This window comes from Mauremys reevesii, linkage group 2 (genome assembly GCF_016161935.1).
Source record: "Mauremys reevesii isolate NIE-2019 linkage group 2, ASM1616193v1, whole genome shotgun sequence".
Taxonomy (NCBI): domain Eukaryota; kingdom Metazoa; phylum Chordata; order Testudines; family Geoemydidae; genus Mauremys; species Mauremys reevesii.
This window is the reverse complement of record NC_052624.1, coordinates 248,532,317-248,551,491: the sequence shown is the minus strand read 5'-3', so window position 1 is coordinate 248,551,491 and position 19,175 is coordinate 248,532,317. Positions and strand designations below refer to the sequence as shown.

The window sequence follows — 19,175 nt, the reverse complement described above, 5'->3', positions numbered from 1 at the left end:
TCCAAATCTTTTTCAGAGTCACTGCTTCCCAGGATAGAGTCCTCCACCTTGTAAGTATGGCCTACAATCTTTGTTCCCAGATGTATACATTTACATTTAGCATTATTAAAACACACATTATTTACTTATGCTGTGTTTACCAAGCAATCCAAATCTCTCTGAATCAGTGACCCATCTTCTTCATTATTTACCATTCCTCCAATTTGTGTCATCTGCAAACTTTCAGTGATTTTATGTTTTCCTCCAGATCATTGATGAAAAATGTTGAGTACCATAGGGCCAAGAATCAATCCTTGCCGGACCTCACTGAAATCGCACCCACTTGATGACGGTTCCCCATTCACTGTTTGATTTTCAAACCTATCAGTCAATTTTTAATCCATTTAATGTGTCCTATGTTAATTTGATATCATTCTACTTTTTTTAATCAAAATGTTCTGCAATACCAAGTCAAACATCTTAAAGAAGTCTATGTCAACATTATAACCTTTATCAACTAAACTTGTAATCTCATCAAAAAAAAGTTATCAAGTGAGTTTGACAGTATCTATTTTCCATAAATTCATGTTAGTTTGCATTAATTAGATTACTCTCCTTTGATTCTTTATTAATCAAGTCCCATATCACCACACCACTATCTTGCCTGGGATCAGTGTCAGATGGACAAGCATGTAATTACCCTGGTCAGCCTGTTTACTTGTTTTAAAAATTAGCACAACATTATCTTTCTGGAACTTTCCCAGTGCTTCAAGACTTATTGAAAATCAACATTAATGGTCCAGTGAGCTCCCCAGACAGCTCTTTTAAAACTCTTGGATGCATGTTATCTGAACTTGATGAGTTAAAAATGTCTAACTTTTAGTAGCCTCTGTTTAACATCCTCCAGAGATAATAGTGGAATGGAAATGGTATTATCACCATATGATGAGACTGTATCATCTGTTTTCCCCCCAAATACAAACAGAAATATTTATTGAATACTTCTGCCTTTTCTGCATTATTATTGATAATTCTGCCATTTCTATCTACTAATGGACCCATACCATTGTCAGGATTCTTTTTGTTCCTAATGTATTTTAAAAATTCCTTATTGTCCTTAACTCAGCTGGTTATAGATTTCCCCTTGTGTCCCTTTGCTTCCCTTATCTGTTTTCTACAATTTCTAATTTCTGATTTATATTCATTATTATCAGCTTCCACTTTCTTTCATTTGTTATATATCATTTTTTATTTTTTATAGCTGCTTTCACTTCCTCTCTAAACCAGATTGGTTTTTTAACCAGCATGGCCTTCTTCCTCAATTGTGGGATTGTAGCTTTTAGGGCATCTGGTAAGGTGTTCTTTAAATTATTCCCAATTATCTTTCACATTTTTCTGATTACATTTTCCTCCCAGATGATCTGGCTGGTAATTGTTTTCAGCTATGTGAAATTGGCCCTATTCAAGCAACAAGTATATATATATTGTGACAGATCCAGACCAGTGGGGTACAGGAGTCTGATCGAAGGCAAATATACTGGCCACTGGATGAACAGTTTTCTGTTCCCTGAGTGACCAGAGCAGGGGCTGCCCTAGAGCAGTCAGGAACCTGCTAGAACCAATTAAGACAGGCAAGCTAATCAAGACACCTGGAGCCAATTAAGAACTTTCTATAATCAATTATGGCAGGCAGGCTAATCAGGACACCTGGTTTTAAAAGGGCCTCCCACCAGTTAGTAAGGGGGCGTGTGCAAGGAGCAGGGAGTGAGAAGGTGCTGCTGGAGGAGTGAAGAGTTCAAGCATGATCAGGCTTCAGGAGGAAGATCCTGCACTGAGGATGAAGAAGGTGCTGGGGGAAGGCCATGGGGAAGTAGCCCAGGGAGTTGTAGCTGTCACACAGCTGATACAGGGAACATTGTAGACAGTTGCTATCCACAGGGCTCTGGGCTGGAACCCGGTGTAGAGGGTGGGCCTGGGTTCCCCCCATCCCTCCAGCTCCTGATCGGACACAGGAGGAGTTGACCTGGTCTGTGAGACACATCAGAAGGGAAGGTCTAAATTGGAAAGGGATCTGGCATGTTCCCGAACCACTAGGTGGGACACAGAGACTGCAGGGATTGTACTCAGTTTCCCCCATGCTCGCCAGTGATGAGGTTAGCTGAGTGGACGGCAGGTTTGAGCCACTAGCAAAAGTGGCCAAACTGAGGGCTGCCATGAATTTCTGAGGCAAGCAAATCCGCCAATAAGCGCAAGACCCACCAAGGCAGAGGTGGAACTTTGTCACAATATATATTACTGGTTTGGACTTTATGCTGTTATACATCATAAGTGTGATAAAGTCAAAATCACCTGTACCTAAATTACCATTAATTTTTTGGTTCTGTGATCAGTTCATCTTTATCTGTGAAAACAAGGTCTAATACAGAATTCCCCCATGCGGGATACAACACTTTTTGAGTTAGGAGATTGTCATCTGTAATGTTTAGAAATTCCAAGGATATTTTAGTACTAGCAGCATCAGACTTCTAACATATGTCGCTCAAATTGAAGTTCCCCATGATCATGCAGCTTTTTTTCCTACATGTTGTAGAGAGGTGCATAAAAAGGTGATCATCCTGTTCCCGAGTGTGATGTCGTGATCTGTAGCAGATACAAATACCCCATCTTGTGCTATATCTATTAGGTCATTGATTCATAAGGATTCAAGATAATTTTTTCCAAATTATCAGTAACTTGGAAACAGGTAATGCCATTTATTACATAGACTGCCAGTCCCCCTTTTGCCCACTCAATCATTCCTAAATAGATTATAACCATTGATTTTAATGTTCCAGTCATGCTAATCATTCTATCAGGTTTCAGTAATACCAACTTTGAGGTATACCTAGGTGTAAAGGGACTGAAATTTTGTTGTCACAAAAAATTGTGATTTTTAAATTTTCCTGTCTATTTTTAAAATCCAACTTCTTAATCAAAATGGAATTATTAATGAAAGTAAAATAATATGGTTTTAAATAATGTCATATGTAGTACATGGATCCTTAGTTGTCTTTAGTAACTGGTTAGTTTTCTTTTAAACCCCAGCATTTTATCTTGGATTCTTTATATCTTTAATTAGCTTCTAGATAATTACTGTATTTTCAAAATATTAAAACAGATAAATAGGGTGGACATTTCTATTTTTTTAAATTTATTTCTAGGACTTGGTGTGGGGGAGAAGGTAATTCAACATTTCTTCGTAAAGTAAAAATATTGTCAAGTATCAGAGGGGTAGCCATGTTAGTCTGGATCTGTAAAAAGCAACAAAGAGTCACTTGGCAACTTATAGACTAACAGACGTATCGGAGCATAAGCTTTCGTGGGTGAATACCCACTTCGTCAGACGCATGTGGTGGAAATTTCCAGAGGCAGTACCCCACCACATGCGTCTGACAAAGTGGGTATTCACCCACGAAAGCTTATGCTCCAATACGTCTGTTAGTCTATAAGGTGCCACAGGACTCTTTGTTGCTTTTTATAGAAATATTGTGTGATAACTGTGCTTGAAAATGTATAAAACATACATAAAGAAATGGTCCTGACTTGAAAGAATTTACAGTCCAACAGCTGTTATGAAATTTGATTTGGGCAACTCCTATTTTAATAATAGTGATCACCACATGAAGAGCTATAAAGCCATAACTTCCCAAATCAGAAGTGGGTGAAAGCGAAATCTCTGCTTGCAAAGACAGAATTAATTCTTCTAGGCTCTACTAGGTTATGATAAGGCTAGTAAGTCAGTTTATAAAATGCGTTTACATGTGGATGAATGGCATTTTAAAAGGGTGTGAAAATCTTTCACCTTTGAAAACAATAGAAAATTTAAAAAATGGCTACCAATCTGATCCTTACAACCAAATGTCCCACTCGTTATAAATCAAAAGCAAATGCATTGGCCCCAAAGAGCTTTTGGATAGCAATGTTTATTCACAGAGTTGAATGATCACAGCACTTCACTGAACTGTGATAAGGTATGTTTATAAACATAAAGAATTATACTAAACTGTAGTGGTGACAGCTGAGCTAATAGCTGAGGACATTGAAAGACAATTTAAAATGTCTGCCCTAGAGAGAGAACGTGAGTGAGGTAGTATCTTTTATTGGACCAATTTCTCTTAGTGAGAGAGCCAAGCTTTCAAGCTTGTTTCTCTCACCAAGAGACGTTGGTCCAATAAAACATATTACCTCACCCACCTTGTCTCTCTAATATCCTTGGACTGAGATGGCGACAACACTGCATGCCCTAGAGAAAGAAAGAAAGATTTTAATTTTTTCACTAACAGAGATAAAATGCTATTTTGTGATGATACTCATCCAACTCCAACTCTCTAAAAACGTCTGGCTGGAGAATTGCTATCTAAATTAATGATGGTTCTCTAGTCTTAATTCTTGATTGTTTTCTTTAAAGCTTGTTATCTTTTGCTTCTTTAAGTTATTGGAACAGTTTGTTATGCTTTTTTTAGATATTCCATAATAAAATTCTAAGAGAAAATCCTACATATTTTCATATCAGGTGTGGTAATTGCTTTTACTGTTGGTTTTGATAGCAGCTATGTGTGTATCTCAAAGTTAAGTATTATGATCTGAGCATCAAGATGGAGAGTCTTCATAGACCTTTTAAATAATTTCCTCTGTTTGGAGTTTTTGTGCACAAATGTATAATACTTTCAAAAAATTGTTCAAACTGTATCCAAAAAACCTTAAAGAGATTGCTGATGCAGATAATCACATGAATTGTTGTGCAGAGTTCAGTTTGTAAGCCTAGTGCTCGCTCAAGGCATTTCATACTTTGAATTTCTGCTTGAGGCATAACACTGTAATGCTAAAACATCATTCTGAAAAATGTCTGTGATAGACAATGCAGTTCTAAACAAAGGGTGATAGAAAATCAAAATAACATGCTTCAGCAGACTCAAAAGTAAGCATGTAATATACTGCACATAAGTGGAAGAGCAAAATAAATTGAGTGGTTCCTGTTTTGCTTAAATCTTATACCTCTTTGTACCTTCCCTTTGGAGCAACTCTGTTGTATCCCTTGCAATTTAGTTAGTTACTAAAAGCTAAATTTTCAGCATGCTGCAGAATTTATCCCAAAGTGATTTAAACAGTGGATTTTTATTACTTAATGTGATTTAAAAATATCTTGTCCATAAGCTTTGTAGTTATACTAAGTGTGCAAGAATCTAGATAAGTGCTATATGATGTTAAATGCAATGATGGAGGCAGACAACTGGAGTTAATATAGGAGCAAGTCTACTTTATTTTAATGCCTCACAGTAGCCTACAGACATGGGTTTGCAGTGTATGTTACTTACATACACAACCACTTCTAGGTTCCCTTGATCCCTCTTAGTGAAAGTTACAAATCTCCCAACTGTGTGGTGCTCACTTCAGGGTGATAAGCACAGTATAAATGATATTTAGTTACCGTAGGGTAGATCGAACGGTACATAAAGCTTCTGTCTTTTAATGTGTGTTAGCAGTGAGCTGCATGCAACTACACTACATTACACTACACTTATGATTTCTGTGATATTTAGTGATAAATCTTGACTTTAGGCGCTTGAGCTTGAAAAAAAACACCAGAGTCTGAGGGTCCCCGCTTTCATTATTTAAAAAATAGTAAGTTTCCAAGCTTTCAGAGTTGCAGAGGAAGGCTTGAAAATGTGACCCAAGAGTACTCCTAAGTCTCAAAAACCAAAAGGCAAATAAAAAGAACCCAACGTTTATTATTTTTAAAAATCCCATAATTTTGGCGGGGCAGACGTGTGATATTTGTGAATGCTTGGGTTTGGCAATACTGCTGTATGTGTAGTGTACAGCATAGGTGCACACAGCTCTAATATTACACATAAGGTATTGTAGAAAGCAACTCCAGTTCTTCCCCTGGTGGTCAGCACTTTGGAGAAAGCTACAGAAAAGCAATCTAGAGCCAGAAAAGCATGATTATCAGTTTAGCTTCCATACATGCTGTTCTTAGCATTGGACGTTCTAAAGTATTAGTCCAGGGGTAGGCAACCTATGGCACGTGTGCCGAAAGCGGCACATAAGCTGATTTTCAGTGGCATACTCACTACCCGGGTCCTGGTCACCGGTCTGGGGGGCTCTGCATTTTAATTTAATTTTAAATGAAGCTTCTTAAACATTTTGAAAACCTTATTTACTGTACATACAACAATAGTTTTATATATAATTATAGACTTACGGAAAGAGATCTTCTAAAAACATTAAAATGTATTACTGGCATGCGAAACCTTAAATTAGAGTGAATAAATTAAGACTCGGCACAGCACTTCTGAAAGGTTGCCGATCCCTATATTAGTCTGATGAATAGGAAAGGTTGTGCCTCTGAATACAGAAATTAAGCATGGAACATTATTATGGGGGCTCTGCCCTGAGAAATGACATTGTAAAAATGCCATAAATTGGGTCCCCTGTTAATTGTGCCTCAGTGTTTTGTGTGTCAATAAAAATATGTTTATTTTAACTGCCAGTCCTGCAAACTCAGCTTGGGCTTTGACAGTCAAGCTAGGGTTCTTTCCCTCTCACATAATAAAAGTTCAGTGAGGTAAATTAGGTCCTTGTTTACACCTGTGCAACCCCTTGTCTTCAAATTATGCTGTCAGTGACACCAGTGTTTCAAACCCGTCAAAGTCAATGGCTATGTCTATATTTCCCCCCTAACATTTCCCACCAGTGCTGGAGCTGGTGCAGCGCCACAGATGATCATGTGGGAATGCCAGTGTAGACAGAGCTCCAAGTGGCCATTGGTGTCTCACGCAGCACACTGTCTGACCCTGCTCAGAGCAGGACTACATGATACAGTGCTTAAAATGCTAGCAGTTGTTGGCACCTTGCCTACACCAGTGTTCCCAGAATTGCTACACTGGTGATAGCAAATATGGAAAATCTGAAAAGAAAAAATCCTTGTGCAGCCAAGACCAATGTGACTACTTCTGTGAGTAAGGTCAGCAGGATTTGGCCCTAGGTTTGGACATTAGACAAAAAGATAAACCGGCTGACCTTTGACCTCTTAGACTCTGGCTCAAATCCAGCCTTTAATATTGGTAGAAATGAGTATAGAGTCCTCAGTGGACCACACTCTATAAAACAAAAACAGACTCTGCTCAACAGAAATAAAGGAATCAACTATAATGGCGAGATGGAGCGAAAGGAAGAGTGTCTGTTACTTGAGGCCACTAACAACAAAATAATCTGAGGCATGCACTGGTTAAATCTTAGAAAGTGCTATAGGCAACCCACTGTTGCAATTGCCATAGAAAATTATTGTTGTTAGCCATTCTGTTGATAGTTCATATTGTAAGAATTGCTAGCAGATGGGAAAATAGATGACTCAGAATACAGTATTAACAAGCCATATTTTTTCAATCAAAGGCCTTTAATAAGGCATGTAGCATCTGTAAGATTCATTTAAACAGTTGCTAGGAAGAATGTGTTTTTTCAAGTAAACACAGCAAACTTTATACAGATTATTTTTTATTTGAATATCTATTTTATTAACAATTTAAACCTTGAAAAAGCATTTTCTTGTTTTCATCTCACCAGTGTAACAGCAGTGTCCCATCATTTAATTTGATGGACTGAAAGGTTGCTCTGATAACTCATGCAATATGAAAGCTATTAATAAAATCTAATTTTAGCATATTGAAAACATCACAGGGCTTTTATTTACCTGTTAGTTGTCAAGGGCAGCTTAAGACTGTAGTGAGCTGCATCCAGCAAAACTGTGGCTTTCATCCCCTGAAAAGTTTGGATGCCCTCGATATATGCTGGCCAAGTGGAATCAAGTAACCCCCTCTCTGCCCCTAGTTCCTGTCTCCCAGGCCCCCTCACTATGAATCATGGCATGATGTGACCTGCTGAGACCTCCTCACATCTGGGTCTTGTGCCAGAAACTGCTGACAAGCCAGCAGCCAAGATCCACACACTGAAATGCCTGCTGCTTACTGACTCTGAAAATGGGACGTAGGTGCCACTTTACTGCTCTCCTCTTAGCTTTTATTTCAAGAGCGTTCTAATACCTGTGGGAAGAAGGCATACCTATTTGCACACTTCCCATTTTGGCCTGAACTACCCCCGGGGGCTTTTGTCCAGGACAGCAAACACCTGGGACTGCATTCCAGAACATGCAATAGTTTAGGTCAGCCTGGCAGCTTACCTTCACCCAGCTAAAGAGGAAAGAATTACTCTCTGAAAAGAGCTCTCATTCTGCTTCACTGAAAAAAACACTGACCCAGTTGAAGCTGGTTCTGGTGGGACCCAAGACATTATATTAAAACAGTGATAGACAATGTTTGTTTCACTTTCCTTGAGAGTTTGATCCAATCACACAAATGGAAGCCCTGGAAGTTCTGAGGGATGTCTGGGGTCACTATGTGAAGAAAGAGATCCCTCTTCCTTATGGCGTGTGAAGAATGGGTGGGCCCATTAATGACCAAGAAAATCAATGTTTTCTACAGAGAAGACAATCTTCTGACCTTACTGAAGTGTGCCATAGTCCAGCAAGCTCACATGACACCAACACTTGATGCCCATGATTTTGCCAACTACTATCCAGTGTCCCTTAGAAATTCCTTGGTTTGGCGAACGATTATTCCTTGTCTCTTGGCAGATGTCATGTTTAGAGAGTAGGGCTTCAGACTCTGGTGTGGCACCTAAAGAAGGTTGAATTTCCATGCTAGCATCATCCTGCAAGGAAGGATGGTCTAGCCTGGGATTCGAGATACTCTGTTCTGCTACAGGTTTCCTGCATGACCTTGCATGAGGATCCCCTGTATTGTTGTGGTATGAGAGGATCTTTATTTTGAAGCTTTAGCTAAATAACTGTGGAAGAATACCCAAGTTGCACTTGTTCAGGGCTTTAGAAAAGCTCTTTTGTATTTTAATTGGTATCTTTTCAAATCTGCTCAGGGCCTTCCTACCTCCTGTGTTTAATTTCAGAATCCAATGCCATTATTAATAAAATAGACTGTTTGTTTGTTCTATCATTTTATGCCACACATTGTACCAATTTTCATCAAAATGTTGGCTCCTGTTGTAATTTGATCATGCCCAAACCTTTCTGACACATTAATGTTACGAATAATATTTTAAGGTCTTTTTTTTTCAAGCTCTTCAATTGTTCCAAATATCAAAAAAACAAAACCAGAGCCTTTTCTCCCATGAGACCGTCTGCTAGTCCAGTAGTTGATCCACTGCATTCTCTTGACAGTAAGTACAAAGGGAGTCACAGAATGGTTAGCATTTGGGGTTTCCAGTAGAACCTACTCTGCCTGGATCCCTCTCAAATGTTCTGCCTCTGTGTGGGCAGTAAATGGCTACACAGGCTTTTTTGGAGCCTGTCACAAACAAGTTGGGAGACCAAGGCAGATGCAAGCAAATTTGCAGCCCTCTGCAAAGTAATTTAATTAGCCACCTTTCTGCAAAGCCCAAAATTCAGTGTGCCACCATTCCCCCGCTCCTGTACTCCAAACTCCTATGACAGATTGGCTGGGGGGAATATATGGGATGCGGCCAGACCTGTCTCTCCCAGAGATGAAGCAGTTTAAAGATACTGTCAAATTAGTGGTGCCAAGGTTAAAACAACCTTTTTCATGTCTAGAAACTAACCTACTCTCCTCCTGTCCCAGTCCATCCCATTAACATGAGAGCCTGGCATAAATTGGACATCAGAAAGCAATAAGAATTTAAAAGCAAACCAAATGTTTTGTACAAATACCCTTCGTATGGCTCATCCAATCCACTATCAGGGGAAGAAGATTCTCTAGAGTTCCATTGCAAAGTGTGTATAACACTGCTTATTGGAAGCCTACAAAATAAAAGACCTTCCTTCTGCACAATAAAACTTAATGTACATTCAGTGCAATCTAGAGCTGAATTGTGGGTGGAAAAGCCATATGCCCTAGTGGAAAAAATAGAGAGAAATGTCCTGGTCCACAATGCACACTTTCACTAAATGCTCTAGGCTGGGGCTAGATACTCCACTCAGCTCAGGATGAAGGGGGGTGTTTAGGGAACTGTTTATGGCTGTGTGACTCTTTGCTGGCCAGCCCCACCCGGTCTTAAAGCAGTCTAAGGGACCTTATACTATGAGAAGATTGGTGTAGCATAGCTCCCCTCCACCAGGCTCCGATTCTGACACCTCCTTCCACCAGCAGGCCCCCTATGCCAGGGAGGGGAGGAGGCTGGTGTAGGAACTGGTGTCAGTTGCATTACATCAATTGCTTTCCACAAGGAGTATTCTTTATAGCCAAAATCTGGCTACTTTGCACCAAAAGGAACAGAGCAAAATGGCCTGAACAGAGCCCTCTGGCCCTGGTCCTCTAATTATTTTTTATTTATTTATTTATGTATTGGCAGTAATGTGTCTTGAGAGTGCTTCATGCTGTAGAATAGATTATTTAATATAATCTCACCATGGATACCTCTTTCCTTCATTCCTTCCCCATTGCTTTTCTGCATTGTTAGTGACTTTCCCTGTGGCTATTGGATTAGCAAATATGCCATATAGGGGGAAAAAGAAAAAATGTCCTACATGCTAATTTTTCTTCTTAAAGACTACATGCCTACAAGTCCATATCTTCCCTATTATAAGTGTGTGTGTGTGTGTGTGTACACAATGCATTCCTAATGTTGCAAGTTGTACTAATTTGAACTGCTGTTTACCACAGTCAAATGATAAACTAATTAGCATTCTGGAGAGTTACAGCAGGGGGGTGAATGCTTTACCAGAATCCCCATTCACTGAGGTTAGCAGCAAGAGGATTCAGTCCATCAGTTGCTGGATTGTGGACAGACAATCCTGGAAAAGAAAAAATAGTTTTATTTTACTGGGATTGGTGGGAAATAGGGTTGCCAACTTTCTAATTGCACTAAACCGAACACCCTTGCAAGAGGGGTCTCAGGGGTGGGGCAAGAGGTTGGGGTGCGGGAGGCAAGGTGGGCTGGGGGAGGGCTCAGGGCTGGGGCAAGGGGTTGGGGTGCAGGAGGGTGTTCAAGCTGTGGGCTCCAGCCATGCGGCGCTTACCTCAGGTGGTTCCCAGTCAGCGGTGCAGCAGGGCTAAGGCAGGCTCCCTGCCTGCCCCAGCTCCACGCAGCTCCCGCAAGCATCTGCCATGTCCAACTCCTAGGCACAGTGGCAGCCAGGTGGCTCTGTGCAGTGCACACTGCCCGCACCCATAGGCACTGCCCCTGTAATTCCCATGGTTCCCAGCCAATGGGAGCTGTGGAAACGGCACTGGGGGCGGGGGCAGTACACAGAGCCTCCCTGGCCACCCCAGCACCTAAGAGTCGGACATGGCGGCCACTTCCAGGACCCGCGCAGTCAAGGCAGGCAGGGAGTCTGCTTTAGCCCTCCTGCACCACCAACCGGACTTTTAACAGCCCAGTCAGTGGTGGTGACCGGAGCCACCAGGGTCCCTTTTCGACTGGGCGTTCTGGCAAAAACCGGATGCCTGGCAACCCTAGTGGGAAATGAACATTCTATTGTCCTCAGATTTAAGAAGCTAGACAAGCCTGTCTTGATTACTGAGCTCCTAGAGTTTATCAGCATTTTAAAAGCTATCAAAATGTAATTTAAAGGCTTTTTGGTTTCCTATGGCCTTCATGGCTCAATGCATAAGAACTCCTTTCTCTTCCTGCTGATGTTGGTAGCCTTAGGAGATCTTCAACAGCAAACTACATGGTAAATTATTTATGGTGATTTAAATTGTGAGCTGTTTGCAGTTAGAACTAAACTAAGAGCATCCACCTCCATTGCTTTTAGAGTAGGAATCAAAAGGAAATATTTCCTGTTTAACTACCTTTTAATTTGTATCTTGCAAAATTTAAGCCTTTTCCATTCAGAGTTATCCTCTCTTGTAACAGTAGTGAAAAATTAGAATGGTTTCAATTTCTTAGAGTTTTTTCACTGTAAAGTAATTGCTCAAGGAATTTTTTTTATCAGGTAGAGCAATATGCTGCTTAATCACACAGGGCTCTATTCAACAGAAAACAGGATTTCTGCCTAATCCTGTATAAATAATGTTGATAGTAATCTTGATAGAAGAGCCTTTTTCTGCCTCCCTCGGTTGATCTCTAGACTTTGCTGATCATTCAGTTTGCTTTTTACCCAAACAGAGGGAAATTTCATGAAATGTTTCCCATAATTTAAAAAAAAGGGGGAAGCAAAATAAAACTATGTAAACTGAATTACTTCTGAGTAAAATGAGGTTGAAAGACCTCTGTGAGACATCAGTGATGTGTTAAAAATAACATAATGCACAGCATACTTCATTTTGTGGGATGTCACTCATTTTAATCCCACAGTTACTTACATTCCACACAATTTAGGTGTTCCCTTACTTTCATTGTTGAAAATTGCTTGCATCAGATATAATGAACCAGGTTACTGAGACAATAGGAAGTTAGTTACCCTAAAGGAACAAATCCCACAACATTTTAAGTTTCCTGCATGGCTAATTTTTTATGTACCTCACTTAGCATCTTTGTCCCATGTCGTATCACATGTTTGGGCCTTGGCAGGTAGTTAGGTATGTTATGTAGTACCTTTAGTATAGGTGGAAGCCAAGAAGTAACTATCTTTGGGTTAACCAAGGAAGCTTATATAAAGGTCAGAATGATAGTTGTATGCAGTGTTGTTGTAGCCATATCGGCCCCAGGATATTAGAGAGACAAGATGGGTGAGGTAATATCTTTTGTTGTCTCTCTCACCAACAGACGTCCCATCTTGTCTCTAGAATGATACTTAGCAGTTTGGGATATCATGACAAAATGATTGTTTTATAGAGAATTCTGTAAACACTGATACAATAGCTTTTCTATGGCCATGCCTGCTTCAACGCACCTGATGTCAGATACAAGCCAATTCTGCTTTCTTTTTTCACATGAAGTGCCTTGCTTTTTTATATTCACTTCTCCCTTCCAGTGTTCAGAGTGGTATCCGTTGATGCACACAAGTATTCTAATGGATTAGATCCCTTCGGTGACCTGACTGAGATCATTCTGAAATCCCTCATTCTTTGGAAATTTGGATTCTTTAAATTCACTTTTTTCAAATCTGTAATTTCCAGCTTAACTGCCTGTGGTCTTCAAGATGCATTTGTTTCTGTTTCCTTGTTCTGTTTCTGAGATTTAAATAAAAATGCACCCATCACATTTCTCCCTGCCCAGGTATACAAAATCTTTTGTACAGCAGTAGATGACCAGTCTCAAATGATAGATAAAGAGACCCAAATCCTCTTGGTGTGTTTATAGTGACTATCCAGAGAAGGCAGCTGAGTACCCAAATCAGGGCCAGGGCAGACTGTAAAGATCATATGAAAACCTCATAAAGATCTGTCCTGAAAAAAAAGGTACACCCTACAGGCAAGAAATTATACTTGGATCCCATCAAGTAGTTCCTTCACTTTTCCAGATCTCCAAAGCTCTCCATCCTCTCACAAATGGGTTTCAAAAAGAAGCGTTAAGGAGAATTTTAAAAAATAGGAACTCCGTGTGCCCCCTTAGCTCCTGCACTTCTTTGGAGTCAGTTGAACACATGCCTATTAGGCCATAAACCCTCTACATTGTACCCTAGATCCCGTTACATTGAACACCCATCCCAATCTTGCTCCCTAAAGAATGTCCAACTCACCTGATTTTTACTATGCCACTTCCATTTAATAGTTGACAAAAACAATAAAACAAAAGCTGCTTGTCTCTTTCCCCCTAAATTAATGGGTGTCTTGGTGGCCTGGCAATAGTGACCACTCCCCCCCAGCCCCTTTCTGGAAGTAGGGCAGAGCAACTTATCCAACTAGAATTTAGGGGCAATGCCTTCCCTCAGTGGAAGCCCAAGTAGCGAGATGTGCAGCTGGGAAAAGAATCGTAGCCAACAAGCTGCAGAGCACGTTTGGGGTGCTCCGTGGCCAGTGCTGCAGCCTTGGATTTTCATAGTTGAAGATCTATTGGCCCCAAATGACTCCTTTGGTTAGAGCTTGGTTCGAGGCACACTGGGATGTGCACTCTGGCTTGGGGCTACAGGTATCCTCCACCTGGCTCTTTCTGAAGAAATGGCAGAACTGTACCTGTTCTGCTATCATACGACCCTTTGTCCCTGTGGAGGTGTGGGAAGGGGGGCAGGATTTACCCTAATCAGTAACTCTTCCTTAATGTCTCATTTTCACAGAAACTTTAATGCTAGAATTGTCTTGCATGATATTCTGCTTGTTTTGCTCTGTTTTTTGTTTATGGTTTTTTATTAGTCCCTGCTCCAGTTCTCTCTGTGTCTAATTAAAGTTCTGACACTCCATTTTTTTTTTTACTACTATGTGTGATATAGTGTATTAGTACTAGTCCTAACATAGGGAGATGGACTGTATATAGCAATAGCAGTGTTGTTCATTTGTATGCTTCAGATGCTGATAGAGTGATCAAAAGTAATATTTTATTCCCCAAGGAAAATAGATTACACTGTATTGATGGAAAATTGCCCAGGATTCATGAACTCAATATTGACTAATAAACAGGCTGATTCAGAAAATGTTTTCATTTTTTTTTTCTGACCTAGACAATTGTTAGGTGGTGTGTTTGTTGAGCATGTCAGAACATTTACTTACATTCAGACAAATTATAGACTGTCCCTTAGGATGGGGCTTTGTAATTTATTAAATTCCTTCTGCCATCTGAACTGTGGTGATAATCTTCGCAACCAGTGAAGTGCAGTTGGCACAAAAAGGACTCTGACAGGAATGTGAAGGGCAGAAAGACATCTTGCTGCCTCAGGGCAATAAAAATGAACTTCACCATTATTTGTTTTCAGTTATGAAACTATGAACTGTGGATTCTTTCTGGCAAGCAGAGGCATGGGAAGTCGTGCCTGCAATGCCCCACTGGCTGGCACGAATCCAGCTTTGGTTAGTCACACCAGTCAGCATGCAAATGAGTCGATTTCTTTGTAAATAGCCTCATTATTATTAATTTTTAAAGGACTCCTGAGCAATTAATGACCCATTCAACATTCTGAGAAAATATTAATGTGCTGCTTAGAAAAAAAAAGAGGTTGGTTATAACTAACTCCTTCCCATGAATTCAGGATGTTGTTGGCGTGTATTATTTATACACTCTGTTGGCAGTTTGCCCTGTGTAGATATGGCAGTGATCCATTGAGGAACACAAGAGCCTTTTAATTCTTATCAGTATTAATTCTTACCTTGACTGTCTGGCATAGTACTATTTGTGGATGTTGTCTATCTTATTATTAGGGTTCCACAGGAGACTGTAGCTCAACCAGTCATTTTTGATTGGGTGTGGTAACTATCCTGGATACCATCATATCCATAGAATTACATCCATAAATTAACATGCATGCTTTTTACAATCTGATTCAACACAAGGTATATGTCTATTTGCAGGGTATACAGAAACTGCTTTGAATCAGATGTAAATGGGAATGTATGTACTTTCATGCTACTACACTAGTTGCTATTTTTGATACTTTTTTCACCTTGCCAAGGTAAATTAAACTAATGATTAGTACTAACAGTTATCAATCTTTTGTTTGTTGTTGGAAGCAATTTTATTAAACATCTTTGCTTTACTGTTTGTTGTTTACAGTTAAAAAACCTAAGTTTAGAAGAATTGCAAATGAGGTTAACGGCTTTGGACCCTATGATGGAACGAGAAATTGAAGAGCTTCGTCAAAGATACACAGCGAAGAGGCAGCCTATCCTGGATGCAATGGATGCAAAGAAACGAAGGCAACAGAATTTCTGAATTTGTCTTACTCTCAAAGATAGTGCTAGTAGTCAATATGGACACTTGTTAAATTGTAAATCGGAAGGAATTCTATAGTTATGAGAGGTGTTTTTAAAACTTTAAACTGTGCTTCATAACCAAGCAAACTTGGATCAGTGACAGAACCATGTATATGGTGTTCAGCAAAGATGGTGGAACACAATTAAACTCTTCTGTGCATTTACCACACTTCTATTTTCAAATATTTAATGTAATAGAAGTTTAATCTGTTTAGTGGTAACTGTGTTGTACAATGGGAGAGTGTTTAGGATATCTGGAAGATTTTGAAGTGTTTCATGATTGTGCAGCACTACAGGGCCTTATGTTGCAATATATTTTTCTCCCATTTAGTAGCATATTTATTATATACTCGTAGATGATTGTATTTATTTTTATGCCCATTTACTTTTTAAAACTTGGGGGGAAGGGGGGTATTAAGATAGTTGTGGAGAGAAGGGCCAGGTTAGTTTAAATTGAACGTGGGAATGTAATAAAAAAGAAACTCACTGCTATATTAAAGCCTTGATTCAGTGCAGCATTTATGCATGTGCTCAAGTTCCACTGACATTGATAAGTTAAGCATGTGTTTAAGTGCTGCCCTGAATCAGGGCCTATGGCTGTAAATGAGTCACACAGTTGCTACACTGGAGAACATTCATGTAAGGGTCAATTCTGTCACCCTTACTTACACTGAGTGGTCTCCTACTATGGAAGGAAACAAGTGCCTACTTAGTTTTATTTTTTCTATAGTGCAGGAGAAGCAACAAGTGCAGTCACACCTATGGTATATACTTCTAGTTGCTATTGCAATTCTTACATTCTGACCAGTTTCAAACATCATTCTGCACCATAGTTTTGTAATGAAGCAACAGCTACACTTTTTGGCCAGTGTTTTTTACCTGGTTGGTTTGTAGTAGGTTTTTGTTTGTTGTTGTTTTGTATTGTAGACATGTAGCTATAAGGGACACTAATTTAAAAGCCAAAGAAAATCAATGGAAAACCTGTATTCATCTGTAATAAGCCTCCAAAAGAAGCAAAGCTTTGTAGTACTCCTAATCCTGCATTCATTGAACACTCAAAATTCCCATTGTCTTCTGTAAGAGTTTTGGGTGCAAAAGGAATGCAGGACCAGGCTCTTGTTAATATCTGTGTCCATTTTTTGTCTCTGGTTCATGCATGTAAATATATGGTAGGTGAAATATATCACATTGCAATAAATACATCAGTCATTTGTATGAAAGTGTGATCCACTTTCTGAACTATCGACTGTGGTCACTATTAATATTAATATTGCCACAATTTTTGCCTTTTGCCTAATTAACATTATTGTGGTATTCAGATATTTCCCTAGAAATCAGACATAATGATAATTACTTGCAAAATGCAGCTATACAGATTTTAATGTTGCCCAGGGTTACGGGCATCCTTCTGTTACATGTTTAGTAAACATCTCGCATCTCTTGGCATTTACTGTAATCAGATGTGGACCATTTATACTGAACCATGAGCCTTTGGAAACCATGCATTATCTTTAAACAGTCTAACTAAACAAGGAAAATAGAGTTTTAAACTGATCAGCATACATCTGACCCTTCTGGGACCAATGCTTTTTCTGGAGTTGTATATGGCCATTGTTATCATTTTTGTTCTGTGTGTGTGTGTGTGTGTGTGTGTGTGTGTGTGTGTGTAATGCCAACTTGTAAATCATAAATTCAAATACATTTTAACTGTGGCAGTTAGAACAGCTGACCCTCGTAGATTCATAAATTTTTAAAAATGTGAGCTGCCTTTTAAAAAGAAGGAAGGGAAGTAACCCTTCAGAGAGATCCAGAAAACCTACAGTAAATCAAGATGCCCCAACATTGTGCTTTTACTGCCTCACATCTAAACAAACAATGAAGTGATGCATGGTAAAATCTAATATAGTTTTTGAAAATGACAGCATAGACTTCTGAATATAGACCTTGTATTTCAAATAAATTTCTAATTCTTTGCTTTATCTCTTCTTTAAATTCATTGATGTGTATGTACAAACACAAAGATATAATATATGGAAAGAATGTATGGAGAGCATAGACTCATCAAGAAGGAGAGAGCCTTATTTGCTCTTTCCCACTGTGCCTTGTGGGCAATTAACATCATTGTCCAGCTATAGCCTCTCTGCATCATTGCTAACTTTCTCTTCCCATATTTTCTCCCATTTGCCCCACCAAAAATATTATATGTTGGTTTTGAATGTGGTAGCATCATCTGCTTACACACTGTGTTCAGAGTTGGTGCCTTCTGGAAAATTTTCCAATTTTCCAATTTAGTGCACACCGTGTGTAATACTTACCCAGCGGGGGCCCAGGTTAAAGGCCACTAGACAGGCTATAGCTTTTCTAATGACATCTGAAAGGCATGAGGGCATAAAGCGCATCCCTTCTCTATTGGCAATTGGAAAGCCACACTTTCTCTTCAAATGAAGCAACCCAACTGAATTTTACACATACACAGGAGAAACGCCAAAAGTCATGGTGAAAATTGGAAATGGAATAAGCCACCTGGGATGGTGAAGTTCATTGCTTCTGAGATGTTGTAACTTAGATGCAGGAATTTTCTCTGTCCAAACTTGATATCCCCCAACTAATATAAAATTCAATAACTCTGATGCCTGATGCAATGAGTGAAAAGCCTCTCAGACTTCAGAGGGAACTAGATTAGAACTTTAGTTATGTTCAAGAAGTAAAATGTAGAAATAGGTTTTATATTAGAGAGGGGTACTTTTATGTTTTCCTTTCTCCTGTTTATTTACTAAATCATAGCATCCATGTTCATGCCACATTTATCTCCACTGAAGAATGAGCATTTTCTGTAAAGGAAATCAGACATTGTAACATCAAGCGTTTCAGTAAATCCAGGAGAACTACTGACACATTAAGAGTCAGTAAGATTTTAACCCAGCATTTTCTTTTTTTGCTTCCCATTTTGTATGTTTAAGTTTAGTACGTAAAAATCTCTGAAAAATAATTACTTACCACTAAACATCTGAATAAAAACGTATTTTTCGCTTATGGGTGTTGTGTTGTTCACTCCATCTCAAGCTAAATCATGTTAATGCTAGTTATTGACATTCACTTAGTGTGCTTTAAGTTTCAAATTTCAAAACATTGCTTCCTTTAGTGCTAGGGGCCTGACTTTCAGAATTGCTGAGTACACCAAACTCCAATTGAAGTCAGTGGTACTCAACACCTCTGAAAATAAGGTTTTGAAACCCTATCCAGATCAAGGTATCCATGCAGGCATGAGAAGCTGGATACTAGTGCAGGAGCTGGATGGTTTATATAGGACATAAACAGATCAACCCAAGTGTCCGCTGCTTG

At 39.4% G+C, this 19,175-nt stretch overlaps 1 protein-coding gene across 1 annotated transcript in view; it reads left to right on the top strand.

Moving 5' to 3' along the window:
• The window catches only part of STK3 (serine/threonine kinase 3), a 269,092-nt gene extending 250,226 nt beyond the window's left edge, over nucleotides 1-18,866 (top strand). Inside the window, exon 11 of the mRNA XM_039524229.1 lies at nucleotides 15,634-18,866. Coding sequence (XP_039380163.1) covers nucleotides 15,634-15,792 — 159 coding nt within the window. The 3' untranslated portion in view covers nucleotides 15,793-18,866. The remainder of the gene's footprint in view (nucleotides 1-15,633) is intronic.
• The last annotated feature ends 309 nt before the right edge of the window (nucleotides 18,867-19,175 follow it).